Source organism: Ostreococcus tauri, assembly GCF_000214015.3.
Source record: "Ostreococcus tauri WGS project CAID00000000 data, contig chromosome 17, whole genome shotgun sequence".
Lineage (NCBI taxonomy): Eukaryota > Viridiplantae > Chlorophyta > Mamiellophyceae > Mamiellales > Bathycoccaceae > Ostreococcus > Ostreococcus tauri.
In genome coordinates, this window is record NC_014442.2 from 297453 (window position 1) to 315400 (window position 17948).

General features: G+C 61.0%; 10 protein-coding genes across 10 annotated transcripts; 6 read left to right on the plus strand and 4 right to left on the minus strand.

Annotated features, from left to right (window-relative positions):
* Positions 1–119: 119 nt before the first annotated feature.
* On the plus strand, positions 120–470 carry OT_ostta17g01835 (Septum formation topological specificity factor MinE; the record flags this gene model as incomplete). The annotated part of the gene is made up of 1 exon (XM_022984585.1): positions 120–470. One exon carries the CDS (start codon positions 120–122, stop codon positions 468–470), a length of 351 nt encoding a protein of 116 aa, XP_022840478.1.
* Positions 471–658: 188 nt separating this feature from the next.
* Positions 659–1234, plus strand: OT_ostta17g01840 (Septum formation topological specificity factor MinE; the record flags this gene model as incomplete). Its single annotated transcript, XM_003083911.1, has 1 exon — positions 659–1234. The coding sequence occupies one exon, from the start codon at positions 659–661 to the stop codon at positions 1232–1234; it is 576 nt and encodes a 191-aa protein (XP_003083959.1).
* Positions 1235–1339: 105 nt separating this feature from the next.
* Positions 1340–3826, minus strand: OT_ostta17g01850 (PAN-1 domain; the record flags this gene model as incomplete). The annotated part of the gene is made up of 1 exon (XM_003083912.2): positions 1340–3826. The coding sequence occupies one exon, from the start codon at positions 3824–3826 to the stop codon at positions 1340–1342; it is 2487 nt and encodes an 828-aa protein (XP_003083960.2).
* Positions 3827–4226: 400 nt separating this feature from the next.
* OT_ostta17g01860 (Glycoside hydrolase, family 16) lies at positions 4227–6293 on the minus strand (the record flags this gene model as incomplete). The annotated part of the gene is made up of 1 exon (XM_022984594.1): positions 4227–6293. The coding sequence occupies one exon, from the start codon at positions 6291–6293 to the stop codon at positions 4227–4229; it is 2067 nt and encodes a 688-aa protein (XP_022840479.1).
* Positions 6294–6736: 443 nt separating this feature from the next.
* On the plus strand, positions 6737–7193 carry OT_ostta17g01870 (Ribosomal protein L30e; the record flags this gene model as incomplete). The annotated part of the gene is made up of 2 exons (XM_022984600.1): positions 6737–6965; positions 7087–7193. 2 exons carry the CDS (start codon positions 6737–6739, stop codon positions 7191–7193), a joined length of 336 nt encoding a protein of 111 aa, XP_022840480.1.
* Positions 7194–7538: 345 nt separating this feature from the next.
* OT_ostta17g01880 (Alpha/beta hydrolase fold-1) lies at positions 7539–8561 on the minus strand (the record flags this gene model as incomplete). The annotated part of the gene is made up of 1 exon (XM_003083915.1): positions 7539–8561. One exon carries the CDS (start codon positions 8559–8561, stop codon positions 7539–7541), a length of 1023 nt encoding a protein of 340 aa, XP_003083963.1.
* Positions 8562–8747: 186 nt separating this feature from the next.
* OT_ostta17g01885 (Sulfotransferase) lies at positions 8748–10055 on the plus strand (the record flags this gene model as incomplete). Its single annotated transcript, XM_003083916.2, has 1 exon — positions 8748–10055. The coding sequence occupies one exon, from the start codon at positions 8748–8750 to the stop codon at positions 10053–10055; it is 1308 nt and encodes a 435-aa protein (XP_003083964.2).
* A 69-nt stretch (positions 10056–10124) lies between these two features.
* On the plus strand, positions 10125–15310 carry OT_ostta17g01890 (Zinc finger, RING/FYVE/PHD-type; the record flags this gene model as incomplete). Its single annotated transcript, XM_003083917.1, has 2 exons — positions 10125–10204; positions 10348–15310. The coding sequence occupies 2 exons, from the start codon at positions 10125–10127 to the stop codon at positions 15308–15310; spliced, it is 5043 nt and encodes a 1680-aa protein (XP_003083965.1).
* Positions 15311–15369: 59 nt separating this feature from the next.
* Positions 15370–16878, plus strand: OT_ostta17g01895 (unnamed product; the record flags this gene model as incomplete). Its single annotated transcript, XM_022984624.1, has 1 exon — positions 15370–16878. One exon carries the CDS (start codon positions 15370–15372, stop codon positions 16876–16878), a length of 1509 nt encoding a protein of 502 aa, XP_022840481.1.
* Positions 16879–16891: 13 nt separating this feature from the next.
* On the minus strand, positions 16892–17863 carry OT_ostta17g01900 (Domain of unknown function DUF4200; the record flags this gene model as incomplete). The annotated part of the gene is made up of 1 exon (XM_003083921.1): positions 16892–17863. The coding sequence occupies one exon, from the start codon at positions 17861–17863 to the stop codon at positions 16892–16894; it is 972 nt and encodes a 323-aa protein (XP_003083969.1).
* Positions 17864–17948: the final 85 nt, after the last annotated feature.

The following is a 17948-nucleotide window of genomic DNA, read 5'->3' on the forward strand; positions in this document are numbered from 1 at the left end:
GCGGCGTCCACGGGGCGTCGCGCGCGGTGGACGCGCGCGCGGTGGACGCGCGCGCGGTGTCGCGGCGAAGCGCGAGCGGCGAAGACGCGGTGGAGTCGGATTTGACGTTTTGGGGGAAGATGCACATGGCGTATCGCATCTTCTTCCCGCCGAGCGCGGAGGACACGGCGCGAATGGAGGCGAAGAAACGGCTGCGGATGATCTTGGTGGCGGATCGGTGCACGATGAGTGAAACCTCGATGGACGCGATGAAGATGAAGATCATGGACGTGGTCGGGGAGTTCGTGGACGTCGACGAGGCGCAGGAGGTGGACGTGAGCATGAACACGGACGAGGAGTTTGGAACGATGTACGCGGTGTCGATTCCGGTGAAGAGGGTGAAGGCGGAGTACGATGCGGAGAATGATGCGTACATGATGGGCGCGCAGTTCGTGTACGACGATGAGGATGTGTGGGCGGAGGAGGACTGAGCGACTGGCGGTTGACGAAACGAGCGACGCGCGCGATTCGCGCGACAACCTAGGCGCTTTTCTCCTCGCAACGCGGCGACCCGTCGGAACCATACCTTTTGTTTGTCACGTAAAGTAAGATTATCGACCCTTCCGTGAAGAAGCGCGGAACCGCGCCGCGACTCGCCGCGTCGACGTCACTCTCAGACATGTCCAAACTCGGCGTCAGCGCGAACGCCGACCCCTCGCAGTGGGCCGGCGCGTTCGAGTGCGACGCCTGTCGCCGTAAGCGTCTCCCCGCGAGCGAATTCAGTCGTAAAACGCTCGAATCAAAGCTCCAAAGAGGTTTACCTGGAAAGTGTAAAAAGTGCACCGACGAGCTCGCGAGCGCCGAGCGCGCGCGCGCGGGCGCGTCGACGTCCGACTCACCGCTCGCGTGCTCGGCGTGTTCGTTGACGAAACCCGCGAGCGCGTTTTCGAGGACGCAGACGCGGATGGAGGCGACGACGCGGCGGTGCGCCGAGTGCGTGGAGCGGGCGGCGCGGGACGCGCGCGCGGCGAGCGAGACGCGGGCGTCGGAGACGTTGAGAGAGGCGCGAGAGGCGAGCGCGAGAGCGGAAGAGACGAATGCGGTGGATAAACTCGCGACGTTCGCTCGAGAGGCGGCGATGGAGGCGACGGTTGTGACTGGATTGAAACCGCAACGCGTCGGCGGACGCGGACGCGGACGCGGACGCGGGCGGTCGAATCCGAATAGCGTGCTCGGTCGAGGCGGGAGAACGTGACGGACACAGGGAGAACGTGATGCACGTACGAACGAGTTACAAAGTTATGAAACAACATTTACAAGAAAACAGTTGAACGAAGAAAAGAGGACTGTGTCTGTGGGCTTAAACCGATCCGTACGTCGGCGCGCTCGTCCGTTCGCGTCGAGAGACGTGTCGGAGCGTCGTCGCCACGGCGGCCGCGAAGACGCACGCGACCGCGAAGGCGATTGCGTTGGGGTGGGACGCGAACGCTGTCCATGATCGCGAATCACCGAGCGCCGCCTGCGACGCATCGAGCGCTCTCGAGTTCCCGCGACCGTGAATAGTATAGTACTGATGGTGACTCGGTTTGTGATGCGGGTGTAAACCGTGGAGTCCTTTGAGAACGCAGTGTTGAACATTACTGTTGTGACTGAAGCCGACGCAACGATCGTCCTCTTTGCACATTCGCGCACACGTATCGACCCCCGCGAACGTGACATGGATGTCTCCGCCTGAACGATCGCCCGCACCGCGAATTGCGAACCCGTTCGGCACCTTGTACGCGAAGCTCCACTGGTGGCTGTGCGCGTAGTATGCGTGCGCGTGGGTGCCTTTCAACCCGCACGAATTACCATCGTACGTGATGCCAAAGCACTTTGGATCCTTTTGACACGCCGCAAAGCATGCTTGGGGGTTCGTGTGGTGTATCCAACCGGCGATGTCGCCACCTGGGCGATCATGATGATGGACCGCGACGAAGTGCCAGAATGGTGCCTCCACGCGCTCGTAAAACTGATACGCACCGTGATTGTAGTGTGTATTCGCGGAGTGTCCCTTGGGCACGCAGCGTCCCGCGTTCGAGTCGAACGAAAAACCGATGCAATCCGACCGGGCGAAACACAGCTCAGCGCACTCGGTGAGAGAGACGTGCGCGTCGAATAAATCGCCCCCACCTCTGTCGCCGTACTGTTTTATGCGAAATCCATTCGGCATACGGTGAATTAACTGATGGACACTGTGCTGCGGATGCATAGAAATATGGTTTGTGCCCTTCGTGTAACATGGTACGCCTTTAGATCCCGGCGCCAAGTTATACGAAACACCAATGCAACCCTTGTCCTCGTTGCACTTTGATTTGCACTCTGCGAGCGTCGTGTGGACGGTCGCTCTGTCGCCCCCACCGCGGTCTTTTCCGTCCAAATTCAAACCAGAATTAGTGAACGTTGACTTCGGTGAGGGGATTCGATGATAGTATTGGTGGTCGTTCAGCTCGTAGCCTCCATGAAGGCCGTGCTTTCCCTTGGTTTTGCAGATGTGCGAATGTGACCTATACGAAAATCCGACGCAGGTCGACCACGCGAGGCATCTTTGGGCGCATTCATCGATGGAAACTCCATGCCACTCGGACATGTCTCCTCCTTTTCGATCGCCGTCTGCTTGCACGATGAACCCGACCGGAACGCGGGGATGGAATTTGGTACTCGACGAAACTGTGTGTCGTAAACCGTTCGTCCCTTTGAGAAAGCACCAACGTGAAAGATGATTGTACGACACGCCGACGCAATTAGCTCGCTTGATGCACTCGGCGATGCACCCGTTTTCCGAAATCTCAGCCACCGCGTGGAGATCACCCCCGGGCCGATCCCCACCGAGAACGGTGAATGCGCGCTTCGTCGTGTCGAGCGCTGGTTCTGCGTCGCCGCACTTCCGTCCGTCGACTGTCACGCACACCGGGCAGTCACACACTCCTTTCGCCACGGACACGCCCACCGGCATGATCCCCCCGCCGCTGAAGTCCGCGGCCAGAGAGAAACCCGCACCAACGATGTCTGACAACTTGTCACCGGCGTACACGTAAGAGATCCCGCCTGCGCCGTCGACCGGAAACGGAGGATTTCCCAAGCCAATGCCGAGTTCGAGGAAGGACGCCGTCCCCGGAACGCTTGAGATGCTCTTATAACCAGTCACTTGGAAACCGGCGGCGACTCCGCCATTGGGCGTGTCTAGCGTAATGCCCGCCCACGCGCAGTGCGCGAGAAAGCAAAACCGTTCGCCGTTAAGATCCACGCCGAAACCCACCTCCAAACCGGCGCCGGCGCTGGCGCCGACGGCGACTTCACCCTCAAGAATGACACCAAACGTAAACGCGGGTCGGTCACCACCCTGAGCGACGGCGGGACACTTATCCTTCAACGCTGACACCGCCATTTTCAACACGTCGGCGGCTTCGCGAGCGTTTCCGGCGTCGCCGTACATCGCGTTCCACAGCGTGTTGCACGTATTCCCGGTGAATCTTCCAACCATGTCCGATCCCAGGCCCTTGATAATTCCCGGAAGCTCACCGATGCCCGGCATTTTCAATTTCCCCGCGACGTCCTTGAAAAAATTGGCGTCCAGTTTACAATCCAGCCCCTTGAACCAGGCGATTATCATCTCCGCGAGCTTTCCCGCGTCCTGCGCTAAATCAACCGCCTCGCTCGCCAACGCGTTCGCCGCATTTTCGCTCCATCCCACCGCCGCATCGTACTGCGATCCCGCACCCACGCCGTGCGCCGCGCTCGACACCGCCGCGGCGACGTTTACGCCGCTGAATGAATCCACCAGCGTCGTCCCGAATTTCCGCCCCATCGCGTCCTCCGTCGACGCCGTCGCCGCGTCCCAGGTTTTCACCACGCCTCCGGAGACCGTGCCGGACCACTCTCGCACCGTGGCCGTGAACGCGTTACCGCCGCCGCCGCCACCGCCGCCGCGCGCGACGCTCGAGCGCGCGGCGAGGATGATGACGATCGTCGCGAGCGCGCGCGATGTCGACGCGCGCGCGCGCGCGCGGGGTCCATCGCGTCGTCCATCGCGTCGTCCATCGCGCGATGACATCGCGGCGTCGTCGCGCGACGCGCGATGGTGTGTCGGGTTGGGTGTTGGGATTCATCACATCGTTCGCGCGGGCGGGCGAACGGTCTACGTCCTCGGCGGCTCGGCTGCGACGTCTCCGCGCGACCGCGCGTCGGTGTCGGGGGTGGATGTTGGATCAATACTCGTCGTCGCGGGCCCAGACGTCGGCGACGACGCCGGGACGCGAGCTCTTCGGAGGATTGGCTCGTCGTCGAATGTACGGACCGCTCGTTCTGAACCGTCCCGTTCCGTCATCCGGAAGCGCCAAGACGACGTCGCCGCCGATGAGCGGGGTCGACGCGGACGATCCGCGACGACGACTGAGCGATGAACCGTCGTCGTCGTCGATGCTGTACGAAAATGGCTTGACGGGTTTGCGTACGACGCCGAAGTCGTCCTCGCGCGTGACGTAGAGGTGCTCATCGAACGCGAGCGGGTCCACCTCGTCATCCGTGTCCAGAGCGGCGTACTCATCGAAGCGGCCCCCGTCATTCTTGAACGCCCGACGAAGCGTACAAACGCTGATCGTGATGAATGTCGTCAGCACGACAAAGGAAAAGACGAGGAAGCGCCATACGTCTGGGCTAAGCGTCGCCGAAGTCTTCTTGTACACCCGAACGTAATCGACGTAGTGGAACATGTCACCGTCGCACTCGTTCAGCGCCGCGGGCATGCCGAACGGAGATACCGCCGTGTTCAAGATGAGGTAGAACGGCCATCTCGGTATGATGGGCACGTTGAAGCGTGAGATGTGGTGCACGGGATGGTCGTCGACAAAAAATGTCAGACTCTCCTTGGACCACTCCACCGCGAACGTGTGGAAATCTGTGCTAAAATCAATGGGCTGCTCCAAGAATGGAGGGAACGCGCTTCTCGCGTAGCCCTCGGCGCCGCACTCTGCCTTTGGAGCGAAGTGGTATCCCGATTCCACCGTCCCAGGTCTCGTGCCCGGACCGCCGCGTCCGCGTCCGTACGATTGCATAATGTCAATCTGCCCGCCGAGTGGCCAGCACGCGTGCTTGGGCACCGTCTTCTCGGGATCGGGTAACATCCAGTGCTGGGGCCAGATCCCGGGACACTTGGGATCGGGAAGCTTGGCGCGAATCTCCATCCGGCCGTACAACTGCTTGAACGCGTGCTTGGTGTCCACCCAACACGATAGGAACGGATACTTCGACCCATCGCCGAGATCGGCGCCCGGCGTCGCCGGCATTTTGACGTTTTCTTGACGTCGCGTTGCCATGACGAGCACACCGTCGACGACTTTGCACATCTCGGGCGTGTAAAATTGTTGCTGTCCGCCGTGACGCTCCAACCCAGGCGCGCTCTGATTGAGTTTTGGGCGCCACTTCGTGAGATCGAGCGCACCGCCGTCAAAATCATCGCTGAACATCAGCGTCCATCCCGGTCGGCGCGTCTCGGCGTCGCGCTCGCGCGCATCGCTAGATGATGACGTCGAGCCCGAGACGTGAGTCGGAAACCCGCCGCGTGCCTGCTGGCGACGAGTTCCCGGGCGTCCTCCCGCATTATTCCTCTGTCGCACCGTCAAAGGTTTCGACGTGGCGACGACTGGTTTCACCCCTAAATCTGCCTCGAGTTCGACATCATCCATTCCAGCTTCCTCCGCGTCCTCGATCGTCGCTTCCTCCAACGCGTCTCGCGCGCGCCTCAAAGCCTCCTCCGGATCACCGCCAACCCCCTCCACCGTCGCCGCGCCTCGATTCACCCGCGCGCGCATACGTTTAATCTTTCTAAGTTCCTTCGCCGATGCCCCCCCACTCCCTAACCTCGCGAACCCGCGGCGCGTTCCCGTCGCCGCGCCCGTCGCCGCCGCGTTCTCGTACTCGTCCTCGATCGCGTCCATGTCCTCGTCCTCATCCGCATCCGCCCACGCCATGTCGTCCGGATCATCGTCCACGCTCGACTCGAGTATCTTCCGTAAAACATCCTCGCTCATCGACCCGAACCGATCGTCCACGTCCTCGTCGACGAATTCGTACGCCGCGGGTGTTGCGTCGTCGCCGCCCGTCCCCCCCCCCCCCTTCCGCACCGCGCTCCCGCGTACCCCCGCGCACATCACCGCGACGACGACGACGATCACGACGCCCATCGTCACGCCGCGTCGACGTCCACGGCGCCGCATCCGCATCCGCGCGGACGAATCGTCGACCGGGGCGTAACACCATCGTCTCGTCGTCGTCATTTTCATCCCGCGCGTCGACGACGACGCGTCGCCGGCGTCGCGCGCGTGGGCGTCCATGACGCGGGCGCGCACGGCGACGCGCCCGCGCGCGCGCGCGTCCGTGGTCGACGCGCGTCGGCGTCCGTGGTCGACGCGCGCGGGCGATGGGGCGATGGCGTGGCGCGTCCGCGATGGGTCACGACTCGTGAGCATAGGGACTCCGTGGATGTTTCTGAGTCACGACGCGTCAGCATAGGGACGCCGTGGATGTTTCTGAGTCACGACGCGTGCGCATGGGGACTCCATCGATGTTTGTGAGTCACGACGCGTCGTGACTCACAACCGACCCCCCCGCCCCGACGCCCGCGCGAATGGCGACGGGACGGCGGCCCACGCGCGCCCCGCACACGCTCACGCGGTGCGCATCGAGACGCACTTAAGAAGGCGCGCGTGGAAGAAAAAAAATGGCCCCGAAACAAGGCTCGAAGAAGGCGGCCGAGGGCATCAACTCTCGGCTCACGATCGTCATGCGATCGGGTCGGTACACGCTCGGGTACAAGTCGACGCTGAAAACCTTGCGCAAGGGGGCGAGCAAGTTGGTGTTGATCGCGAACAACTGCCCGGCGCTGCGAAAGAGCGAGATCGAGTACTACGCGATGTTGGCCAAGACGGGGGTGCATCACTACGCCGGAAGTACGTGTCGACGACGCGGAGAACGCGCGTGGGGACGCGTCGGGTGTGGGGTGAAAACCCTAGAGTGGTTGATGACGACGCGCGACTGACGGATGGATGTTTCGTGTTGTTTCGTTCGCAGACAACGTCGACTTGGGAACGGCGTGCGGTCGATACTACCGCGTGTCGTGCCTGTCCATCACGGACCCGGGTGACTCCGATATCGTGAAGGATCAGGCGGAGGCGTAAAGTACCGCGCGACGCCGTCGTGCGAAGCTGGATTTCGATCCGAGTTCGTTTCGCAGTTTCACGCGCGCGAGTTTTTCGCTTGTAATGGATCATCGACGCGACTCGGGAGTCATACGTGTGCACGCCGAACGTTTCGTCCAAAGTCGTGGGTGGGGATGAAATTTTTTTCAACTGGTCTTCTTTCCACTGAGGCGGTCGCTCTCGGGCGGCCGGTGAGGAAAACATCCGCAAATTGAACTTTTCTGAACCCAATGACTTTGGACAAACTTGCGAACTCGTGCGAATGCGATGCGCGTTCGCGATTACACGCGATACCTAAAAAATGCGGTGCTAAAATCGAAATCATTACGCGGGCGCGGACGCGTACTCGTCGACGAACTCGTTGAGGAGGCCGTTCACGAGTTCGGGCGCCTCGTCCTGAGGGCAGTGCCCGACGCCGGGAAGCGGAATGAATTTATCCGCGTACGATGCGTACAGCTTTCGACCCTGATCGATGTTCTCCCACGGATCCTTGTCGCCCCAGAGCATGCGAACCGGGACCTTGCACTTGGGAAGGAGTTCCTCGGGGAGCGGCCCGCCGCTGTACGAGATGAAATCCAAAAACACCTCCGCGGCACCGTCACGCAGACCCGGGGACAAGATCGCCTCCACGAGTTCATCCGTAACCTGAGAGGAATCCCCGTACGCCTCCTTTAAAATGTTTTTCACCGTTCGCTCCTTCGCGACGCTCGCGAAGAACGACTTTCCGATGGACGTCTCTCTCAGCGTCGTCTGCAGCGCCTTCACGAACGGCCGTATGATCGCCGGTTGTTTCGTGATGTGCAAACCTCTGAGCGAGATATTCATCAAAACAACCCCTCGCACCTTCTCCGGCGCGTCCACCGCCGCTTGCAGACCCGCGACGCCGCCGACGGAGTTACACGCCACGAACGCCGGCTCGCCCACGATTTCATCCACAAAGTGCAAAATCTGCCGCCCCCACGTCTCAAAGCAATAAATCTCATTCTGCTTCAACCCCTCCGCCATCGGATTCGGCTTAGAGCTGTATCCGTACCCCAATAAATCAATCGCGTACACCCGTCTTCGCTCGCCGAGCGCGTTCACGTTCCTCCGCCAGTGGTCCGCGTTCCCACCGAACCCGTGGATCAAGACGAGCGGTTCACCCGTCGTCCCGGACGTGGTGTATCGTATCACGTGTCCCTCCCACTCGTAATAGCGCTCCTGGACGCCGTAGCGCGCGCGCGCGTCGTCCAACGTTTTCGGTGACGTCGCGCGCGGGACACCACATCGTCGCCGTCGCCCGCGCGCGCCCGCGCCCGCGCGCCCGCGCGCGGGTGCGAGATCACATCCCGCGCGCGCCCGGCGCATTCGAGCCCTCGACCGCGCGCCCGGCGTCGCGCGCCGCCGTCGACGCCGCCGTGTGGCGTTGGACCACGTCTGCGGGACTCTTTCACGAGTCCCCACTCGTGACATCCCGCACATCACATCCCATCCCATCACATCACGCCGCGCGCGACGGCCCGCGACGGCACCGCGCCCCTACGCGCGCGCGCGATGGATCCCGACGTCCCGGCGCGCGCCCCGCTCCTCGCGCGCGATCGCTCGGACGTCGAGGCGGCGCGAGCGACGGATTCGCTGCCATCGCGCTCAACACCCAGCGGCCGCGTCGACGCGCGAGAAACCCGCCGTTGGATCGCCCGAGCGCTCGGCGTCGCCTCCGTGGGCGCGTGCGCGTTCGTCTTCGCGCGCGTGAGGCCGCGAACGCCTCGGGAGACGAATTGGATGGGCGCGAAGGACGTGAACGCGTCGACGGCGGCGTCGACGGGCGCGGCGGGCGACGCCCGGGCGCCGGGCGACGGGTACCCGATTTATCTGCACATCCCGAAGACGGGAGGGAGCACGATCGAGGGGTCGTTGGGACGGGTGGGGATCGGGGTGGGGATGTGTTTCGATAAGGTGTACGACCGTCCGATGCCGTACGAGACGCACCCGAGGATGAGCGGGTGGGAAGCGTGGCACTGCGTGCCGAGAGATTACGTGCGAAATTCGTGGACGATCGTGCGAGATCCGTACGAGCGGGCGCAGAGTGAGTTTTTGTACGAGACGGCGATGTACGAGGAGCAAAAGTTTTACGACCTGCGCACGGGGTACGCGGCGGAGAACTGCGAAGCGTTTCAAGACTTTGTGCGGACGAAGATTTCGGCGCCGTCGAAGAGCGTCTTGCTTCAGTGCTACGCCGAGGGGGATTACGATATGGCGCATCAGAAACAGTGCGATGAGAAACTTCCCGACGCGGGCGTGACGGCGGAGTCACACTGGTATCCGCAGGCTCTCATGGCGTCTCGCGCGGAGACGGTTCACAAAATGGAGCTGTGTTTCGGTGAAAATCCAGACGTGTGCCCCAAGGTGAGCTCGCGCGGAGGCGGGACGCACGCGAACATCGTCAAGTACATGCGCGATCGCTATAACCCTGAAGTGACACTCGTGCACGAGAATCAGTGGACGTCGCACGCGAGGAAGCCGGATTTGCGTCCGTGCTGGGAACGCATGGACGACGACGTGTTGACGAGCTTCAACGCCGTCTACGGCTCTGATTTCAAGCTCTATGACTACGGAAAGATCCAGAGCCTGAAAACCGCCCCGAACATTCCCTCAACAGTCCTCTTTCGCAGGCTCAGAAAGAAGTGGGGCGACGGATGGAAACTCGCTGACATCGAGCTCAAGATGAAATCGAGAAACGCCGACGCGTCGCTCCGCGGCGAGACCCCGATCACGTGCGACCCGAAGCTCGGCGATCGCGCCTCCATCGGCGCGCGCGAAAACAAGCGTAATGTGCATTCACGTAGACGTAGCGATTCTTAATAGCAGTAGCACAGCCGCGTAGGACGTAGACGTCGCCGCCGACGCCACGCGCCGCACTCCTCGACGCGCATGCCGACCCCACGCACCGCCGCGTCGCGCGATCGCGCCTCTCGCGCGGTTGGCGCCTCTACGGCGATCGGCCTCCCGGGGTACGCGTCTTTCGACGAAGCTATCTTCACGAACGAGCGCGAAACGCGTTCAATCGAAATCAGTTCGATGAAACCTCAACTTCCAACTCTCGTCCGTCGCTCCGACACTGACGCCGTTCACCTCGCATCGTTCGCACGCACAGGTTTGGGTTCGGTGGCTACGCCGGTTCTTCGTCGCTTCGAGACGAACACGGCAGCGCGGAGGAGATTTTGGACGACGACGTCGCGAGCGCGCTTCGACGGTGCGCGCAAAAGTCGTCGACGGCGACAAAGATGAAAGCGTTACGCGAGCTCGGCGACGCGCTTTTTGATTCGAACGGGGAGGCGAGAAAATCAGCGGAGGCGCTGACGGCGATCGCGCGACCGTGGAGTCGGGCGTTTGATCGATTGGTTGGCGACGGCGACGTTGGGTGTCGAAGAGACGCGAGCGCGCTGAGCGGAAAGTTAGCGGTGGCGTGCGGGAAGTCGTTGGGAAGGCTGTTGAAGACGACGCCGTTGATGGGTGCTTGGGTAAAGGCGATGTGCGATCCCGCGAGCGAAGTCGCGGAGGTCGCGAGAGAGGGGTTTGAGAAAACGTTTACGAGCGAAGAGCGGCGGGCGATGGCGCTCGCGCGAGCGCACGATGCGATTATGAGTGATTTGATCGATTGCCTCAAGCGTCGAGGGCCGCAGGATATGGTTTTCAAGGATGGGACAGAGACAGAGCGGCACGCGCGGTTCGAGCTCAGCTCTCGCTCGGCGCTCGGTGCGGTGAGGTTTGTGTGCGAACGCTTGTGCACGTTCCAGGGCGACGACAGCGATGGCGCTGCGAAGAAATTTGGCGCGCTCTTGGACGAACTGTCGTGCTTCAAGACGCAGATTAAGGGTGAATTTTCGTCCATTCGTCGCGATGCGTACGTCACGCTCGCTGTGATATCGAAAAAGTCGGCGGACAACGCTCTCACGCCGGCGTGGCGAGACGTGCTTCGCGGTCAAATGCCGAAGGTTGCCTCGACCAGCTTCGACCTCTTGACGTCCGAGACAGAGCCCGGGGCGATTCGAGATATGTGGGAACTCATTTTATGTCTCATCACGTCAACGCCCGACGCGTGGGACGCAATCGATATTGAGAAAGATTTCATGCACGCTCTGCGTAAGCACTTCAAGCGCGGGAGCTACGGAGCCGCGGGCGTCTCAGCGCCGTCATTGCTCCCTCTGTTAGCACACATGCCTCCGAAATCGTTGAGCTCTCGCGACGCCGAGGGCGCAGCAATGGGTGGGCTCGTCGGTATCTTAGACGCCGTCTTCACCGGTTGGAGTCTTCTTAGTGCGAGCGCCGTGCGCTCGAACGAGGCGCGGGAAACTTTGCCCGCGATGCGTGAGGGCGTCTTGTACGGGGTGTTGAAACTCGCACCCACGACAGATCACGCCGAGGAGTGCGCGACGCGCGTATTGGTCGATCGCGTCGTCGGTATATGGATGCGAGAATTTTTAGCGCGCGGCGACGCGATGGCGCTCGATTTGATGTGCGACGCGTTGAACATTTTGGGATCCAAGCCGCACGCGAAGAGCGCCGTCATCGAGGCCTGGGCAAAGCTGAGTGACATCACCGAAGACGCACTAAACGATCCCGAGCAAGGTGAACACGCGAGTGCGATGTACGCACGATTGTGCACGTCCGGGAAAGTCACCGCGTTCGCCGAAGCCACAGCGCCATTTGCGAGAGCGGTGTTAGAGCAAGCGAAGACGTCGCCGTCAACGCAAACGATGCAAAGATTGGCGGATCTCGTCGAAAGTCTCGGTGTTGCTCCGTTCAACGGCGCACAAAACTTGATGGATTTATGCCTTCGCGCGCCCGCGCCGCCGAACGCCGGGGCGGTCATCGCCGCCGTGCTCAAGCACGAAGCTGGCTTGTGGGATACCGTGCTTGGCCGCACGATGCGGGCTAGCTCAGAAGATTTCTCGAGCGTCGTCGTTCTCACTGACACGGTTCGAGCGACAAAAAACGCCTCGAGTTTGAAGTGTGACGCAATGGATGACATCGTTCGTCGATGCGCGTCTCAGTCGAGTTTGGAATCGTGTTCAAACTTATTGATCGCCGTGGCGGAAGCTGGCTCGATAGTTTCGGCGAGTGCATCTCGCGACGTATTCGAAAGTCTCTCATCCGGCGAAAGAGAAGGACCTGGCCGTAAAGCGCTGCGTTCGTGGATCTGGCCACCGCCAACGGATGCCGAAGTCACCGCATCTTGGTCCGTCGCGATAGGAGTGATGTTCGCTGATGTGCTCTTGGAGAGTCAACTGAACGTTGAGTGCGTCATTCACGAAGCCGCAAACGAAAGCGATAGTGAGCACGAGGTGGAGTACGTGGAAAAACATCTAGGCGAGACTCAGCGTGAGTGGCGTTCAATCGAACGTGACACTCAACGAATTGCGGAGCTTTCATACGACGCGAGGAACTCACTGGCGATGGCCATTGTGCAAGCGGCGGCGGCGATGGCGCGAACGCAGCATCTGGGTGAGTCGGAATTAGTGTTCAGATTATGGGCACAGATCAGCATCCACGCGCTTCGATCATTCAAACTAAGCGACGATGTGAGCGCGAAGTGTTTCGTGGACGAGATCACCGAGAGCGTGGACGACGAAGTGAACTTTTACTGGCTTGACGCCGTCGCGCGGGAAATTGGTTGGACATCTTTGCTCGCCGCAATGCACGCCGACGACCGCATCACTTTCACCATTGACGCCTTGTCATTGCCCTCCAGTGAAAATAAAGTTTTCACTGCCGCGATTTGCGGAGACAAGAAGCTCAGAAACGTCACGTTCTCGTCACTCATCGACGCCATGGTCGCCGCACCTTCAGAGGATGAATCCGTGGAGGACGCGCTGCTGAATTTTTTACGCACATTACGGGACGTCGACGCGGCATGGATCGACAGTCAATACGAAGTCGTGCGGTACTTTGTGAGCACATCTAAACCATCGATTGATGAGCGTTCGCGTCGGCTTACGCGCCTTCTCCCGTGGCTGCTTCCTTCGGACATGTCAGGTGGTGAACATGCTGGGCAGTTCATCTCTGAACTTGTTCGCGATACAATCGTAGGAGTCGAGAATCGTCGTCGGCCGCTCGATGGCACGCGGTTCGAGCTCATCGCTGCGTGTTTCAGTCGTCACGATGACGTAGATGGATCGAGCTTCGTACATTCACTTCAAGACGAAGCGTGCGCACCACTCATGGAGGTGTATCGTGCAATCGCAACGCGTGAGGCGGCCGAGGCCGCGGCTAGCGCCGCCGCGGCTCGTTTCGGCGGCGACAGATCCGGTACCTCTGCTGAAACACGCACTAGCAATGCGGAGGCCGGAATAGCTGCGCTCACAGCGGCCATCATTCGACGCACTGCGTCGAGTTTCGAATCTAGAGATTGGGGTGCCGTCGTTGGGCGACTCGATGCGTGGACGGCTCGAAGGGTGAAGAGCGCGGAAGTCTATGCCGACGGTGATGCCGTGGACGGCGACGACGGATCACGTGCTTTGAGCGACGCCGCGATGGTCATATGTCTCATCGACTCGCTACCGATGGAGCTGCTCGAACCGAAAGACAAGCCGTCGTCAGGTGACCTCGTGCCATACGCCTCTCACGGAGCTGCGGCTATGACAGTCGCCAAAGCACTCGCGCACGCCGGTTGGCCTCGCGAGCGAGCGGACATAATTGAACGATTATACCGATGCGTCATCCTAGCTGGCACTGAGCTTCACGATATCTGTGAGGATGAGGATGAAGAACGACGCGCCGCGTTTTGGGCGCGATGCTGCAGCGAGACGCTCATGTGGACGCGCGTGGCTCAGCTGGCATGCGCAAATGCTCCGACGAATTTGAGCGCATTACACGCAGGTCTTGCCGTAGACAACCACGACGCTTCTTGCGAGACCATATCGGCTCTGTATCGATTACTAACTGCGAATGGCGTCACTAGAGACGACGAGGCTACCGAGGCACTGCGTCGCGCGGCATATGGTATGCTTGCGAGCAAGACGCTCATGCAGTCGGCGGTGGTCGGCATCGATGCGAGCATCTCCGATGTCGCCAAAGTTGAGAGCGCTCTCGATGCCGCGCTTGCAGCGGTGGATGAAAATGAAAACGCATCGGTCGAGAATTTTGGGACTCCAGCGGTGAGCGCTGGATTGCGAGAAGATTTGGCGGCGCTTTTATCCGGTGAGGTCGACGCACCGCACACCGTCGTGCTCCTCGGTTGGGCCCTGCTACTTCGCTACATTCTCTCACTATCGATAGGTTCGTCTTGCAGAGAGCGTTTGGTGAACTACACGCGCGAGACGAAGGCGGTGGCGACGCTCATGCGAGACATCACACAGTCGATGCCGCTTCCGGAGTCTATGGATATTGAAAGCGAATCAGACGCCCCTTTGGCTTGGCGAGGGATCGACTGGAGTGATCCCACGTCGCCAACTCAAATATTCGACCCGAGACTCTCGCTCGAGGTGCTCATTTATGGCGCTACCCTACACGCGCTACCGGCGAGCGTTCGAACCTTTGTGAGCGACATGAAACCGCAGCGAGATGCAAAGCTTCTCGAAGCCGCCACGGCGGCAACGGTGTCTCCAGCGCTCATTGCGGACGAATTCCGAGCCGTATCCGCGATGACCTTCACCTCCGATGGCTCCGGGTCGCTCACGGTGAAACCTTCGGTGAACACGCGAGAGGTGTTGACGACGTACGAAATTGACGAGTCGTCTCTTCAGCTCGCCGTAAAGCTCCCGAATTCCTACCCCCTCGCCCCCGCCGAGCTCGTGTGTGCCGAGCGCGTGGGTGTCTCCGAGGCCCGCCTACGCAAGTGGATGCTCGGTATCTCCGCCATACTCAAGCACCAAAACGGCGCCGTCGCCCAAGGCTTACTCCAATGGCAGCGCAACATCGACGCAGAGTTTGCCGGCGTCGAACCGTGCCCGATCTGCTACGCCGTCCTCCACCCCGTGGACCACCAGAAGCCACGCATGTCCTGTCGACAGTGCTCAAACACGTTCCACGCCACGTGTCTCTACACCTGGTTCCGTTCGAGCTCGAAATCGTCCTGTCCGCTCTGCGTCACCCCGTGGGGCGCGACGTACCGTTGATAGCGCTCGTGCCCGGTTTGTTTAGCACTAAAACCAGGCACCACCTCACTGATCGACGCATGTCCGTCGTCGTCGTCGATCGCTCCGCGTACGTCTTAGTGTTGAACGCGCGTAAACTGAACGACTGGTACGACGTGCGTCACAACGTCGTCCGTCGACGCGTCGCCTTGAGCGTCGTCGACGGAAACGCGAGCGGTGCACAAAGATTCGTTTTGATCGCTCGGGATCACCACGTTGACATCGATTGGCGCGTAGGCGACGTGTACTACGTCTCGTGCGCGAGGTGCGTGACGGGCGAGCGCGCGAAGACGGTTTCGGTACAATCGGAGTCGACGGTTCGACGAGCGGCCACGGCGGAGGAGGTGATCAGTGGTGGCGGACTCTTGGGGGCGGCGTTGAAGCGCGCGCGAGAGCGCGACCGCGGCGGATGGTTCGGCGACGCGAGAGTGGATAACGCGATGGCGTTGATGCGAACTGTGCGCGCGGTAAAATCGAAAGGGTTGATCGAGCTCGTGCGCGTGGCGACGGAGCGAAGGGAGGTGAACAGAAGAGAGAGCTTTGGATCAGCGACGTACACGGATTCAGAGCGATTGGATCCGAGAGAGCGAACGCGGTTACACTTTTTGGGTAGGGTGACACGAGAGGAGGTGCGTAGGTCGTCGTGGAGACCAGAGGGGCGACTAAGCTTTGGAGATGATGAGAGTGATGGAGAACAGTACGCGCGCAGAGTGGTTTGGGCGAGGCAGACGAAAGGCGGACGTGAGACACGGATTCATCTTCCTCCAGCGAAGGACGCGACGGAACGCGCCAGAGCGTCGATCGTTGGGGATGTTTTGGACGTCCGGAACGCCATTGTACGATGGAACGCGAATACCGGGACGTGTGAGCTGGTGTGCGACGCGAGAAGATCGACTTGGCGCACGCTCGGTGAAGACGATTCTCGCAGAGCGGAGGTCATCGCTCGGGTGCCGGAATCAGAGTTTTCTCGCGAGCTCCCGTTCAGTGATTTGGCGAGTGCGATGCGTGGAGAATTTACCCTTGGCAACGTTTCTTCGTTGATTATTGTCTTCGATGCAACAGTAAAGTGGTTGGAAGTGTGCGCCGACGGTGCAAACACGAGGAGACGTGTACCTCCCGCGCTCGTCGCATCTGACGTGCCCAGAATGACTTGCTTCGCGTGCGACGCGTGTTCTCGAGAGCTCAACGCCGACACGAACGGTGTGTACAAATTGTGTCATTGTGACGAGAGTGGTCGGGGAGTGTTCACCTGGCGCGAGATCACGCTTGGTCTGCAGAGTGGAGACGACGACGATGAACGCGTGGTGGAAGCGCGAGTACTTGGAGACGTTGCACAGAAGCTCTTGCTGAACGTCGACGCCGGCACAGTGCTCGGGAAAGATTCGAGCGCGTTAACGATCGATTACCCAACGATCGTTTGTTGCGCTGTGAACGCGCTTGCCGTCGGGCGCCGCAACCGAACGCTGCGATGGAGCGCCCGTTTTCCAGTTCTCGACGAAAATGGCATCCCAAGACGAAACGGGATCGATCTAGTGAACTTTGAAATCTAGTGTTACCGGTAGTTTACGATTTGACACTGGCGCACACGTTACTTCCAGCGATCTGCCGAAGCACGCGAGCGCGCTCTTCGACGAAATCGAGTTCGCGTCTGTCATGCGCGGGCGCGGGGTCGTTTGTTGCGCACCGGCGAACTAGATTTCGCACCGCCATCTTCGCCTCTGCGAGTATGCGCGTTCGGTCCGCCGTCGACCGCGATCTGTACGCCATCTCCTGTCGTAGTCGACCGTTCTCCCGCCGGAGATCTTCGTCGCGTTGACGCAGTCGAGCGATGGACGCGGTGGCCATCAAACGCTCTTCCTCCATGTGTTTTATCGTTCGTTCATGCGCCGCGCGGGTACACTCCACGCGCGAGTGCGACTCGTCTACGCTCGCTCGAAGACTATCCCGCGTCCGTCTCAGCGTGTCGTGCCGACCGAGGACGTCGGCGATGTCCTCAAACGCGTCACCGTTCGTCGCCGCCGTAGCGACACGCGCGAGAAACGTCTCGAACACGCGCGCTCGTTCGACGTCTTTGTCCAGCGCACGCGACGCCTCCGCCCTAGACTTAGACTCCGATCGCATCTCACGCAATCGCTCATCCCTGAGCTCGTTCGCCCGCGCCTCTTCTCTCTCCCTCCGCAGCGCGGATACGCGCTTGACCTCGTTCTCTCGCACGAACGCCTCGAACCGTCCGACATCGGCGCGTATTCGTTCCTGCATCGAGCGCAGATCGCGCTCACGACGCTCACACAGCTCGAACCGCGCGTCGCGCTCCCGACGTTTCGCCACGAGCGCCGCCGCGACGACGCCCTGCGCGCGCGCCTCCAGCGCCTTGCTCGCCCGCGTCGCCCCTCTCGCCGCCCGCGCGATCGCCCGCGCGTCGTCCACCGTCGGCGCCGCGCGCGCGGACGACGACGACGCGATCGCGGTGAGGAACCAATCCGCGTCCTCCGCATCCTCCGCGTCCTCCGCGTCCTCGCTCGCGAAGCGCGTCATTCGAGGCGAAAACCGAGTGACGGTTCGTATCTCTGGATGGGGCTTTAAATAGAAGAAATTTCAAAATTCGACAACACTCGCGCGC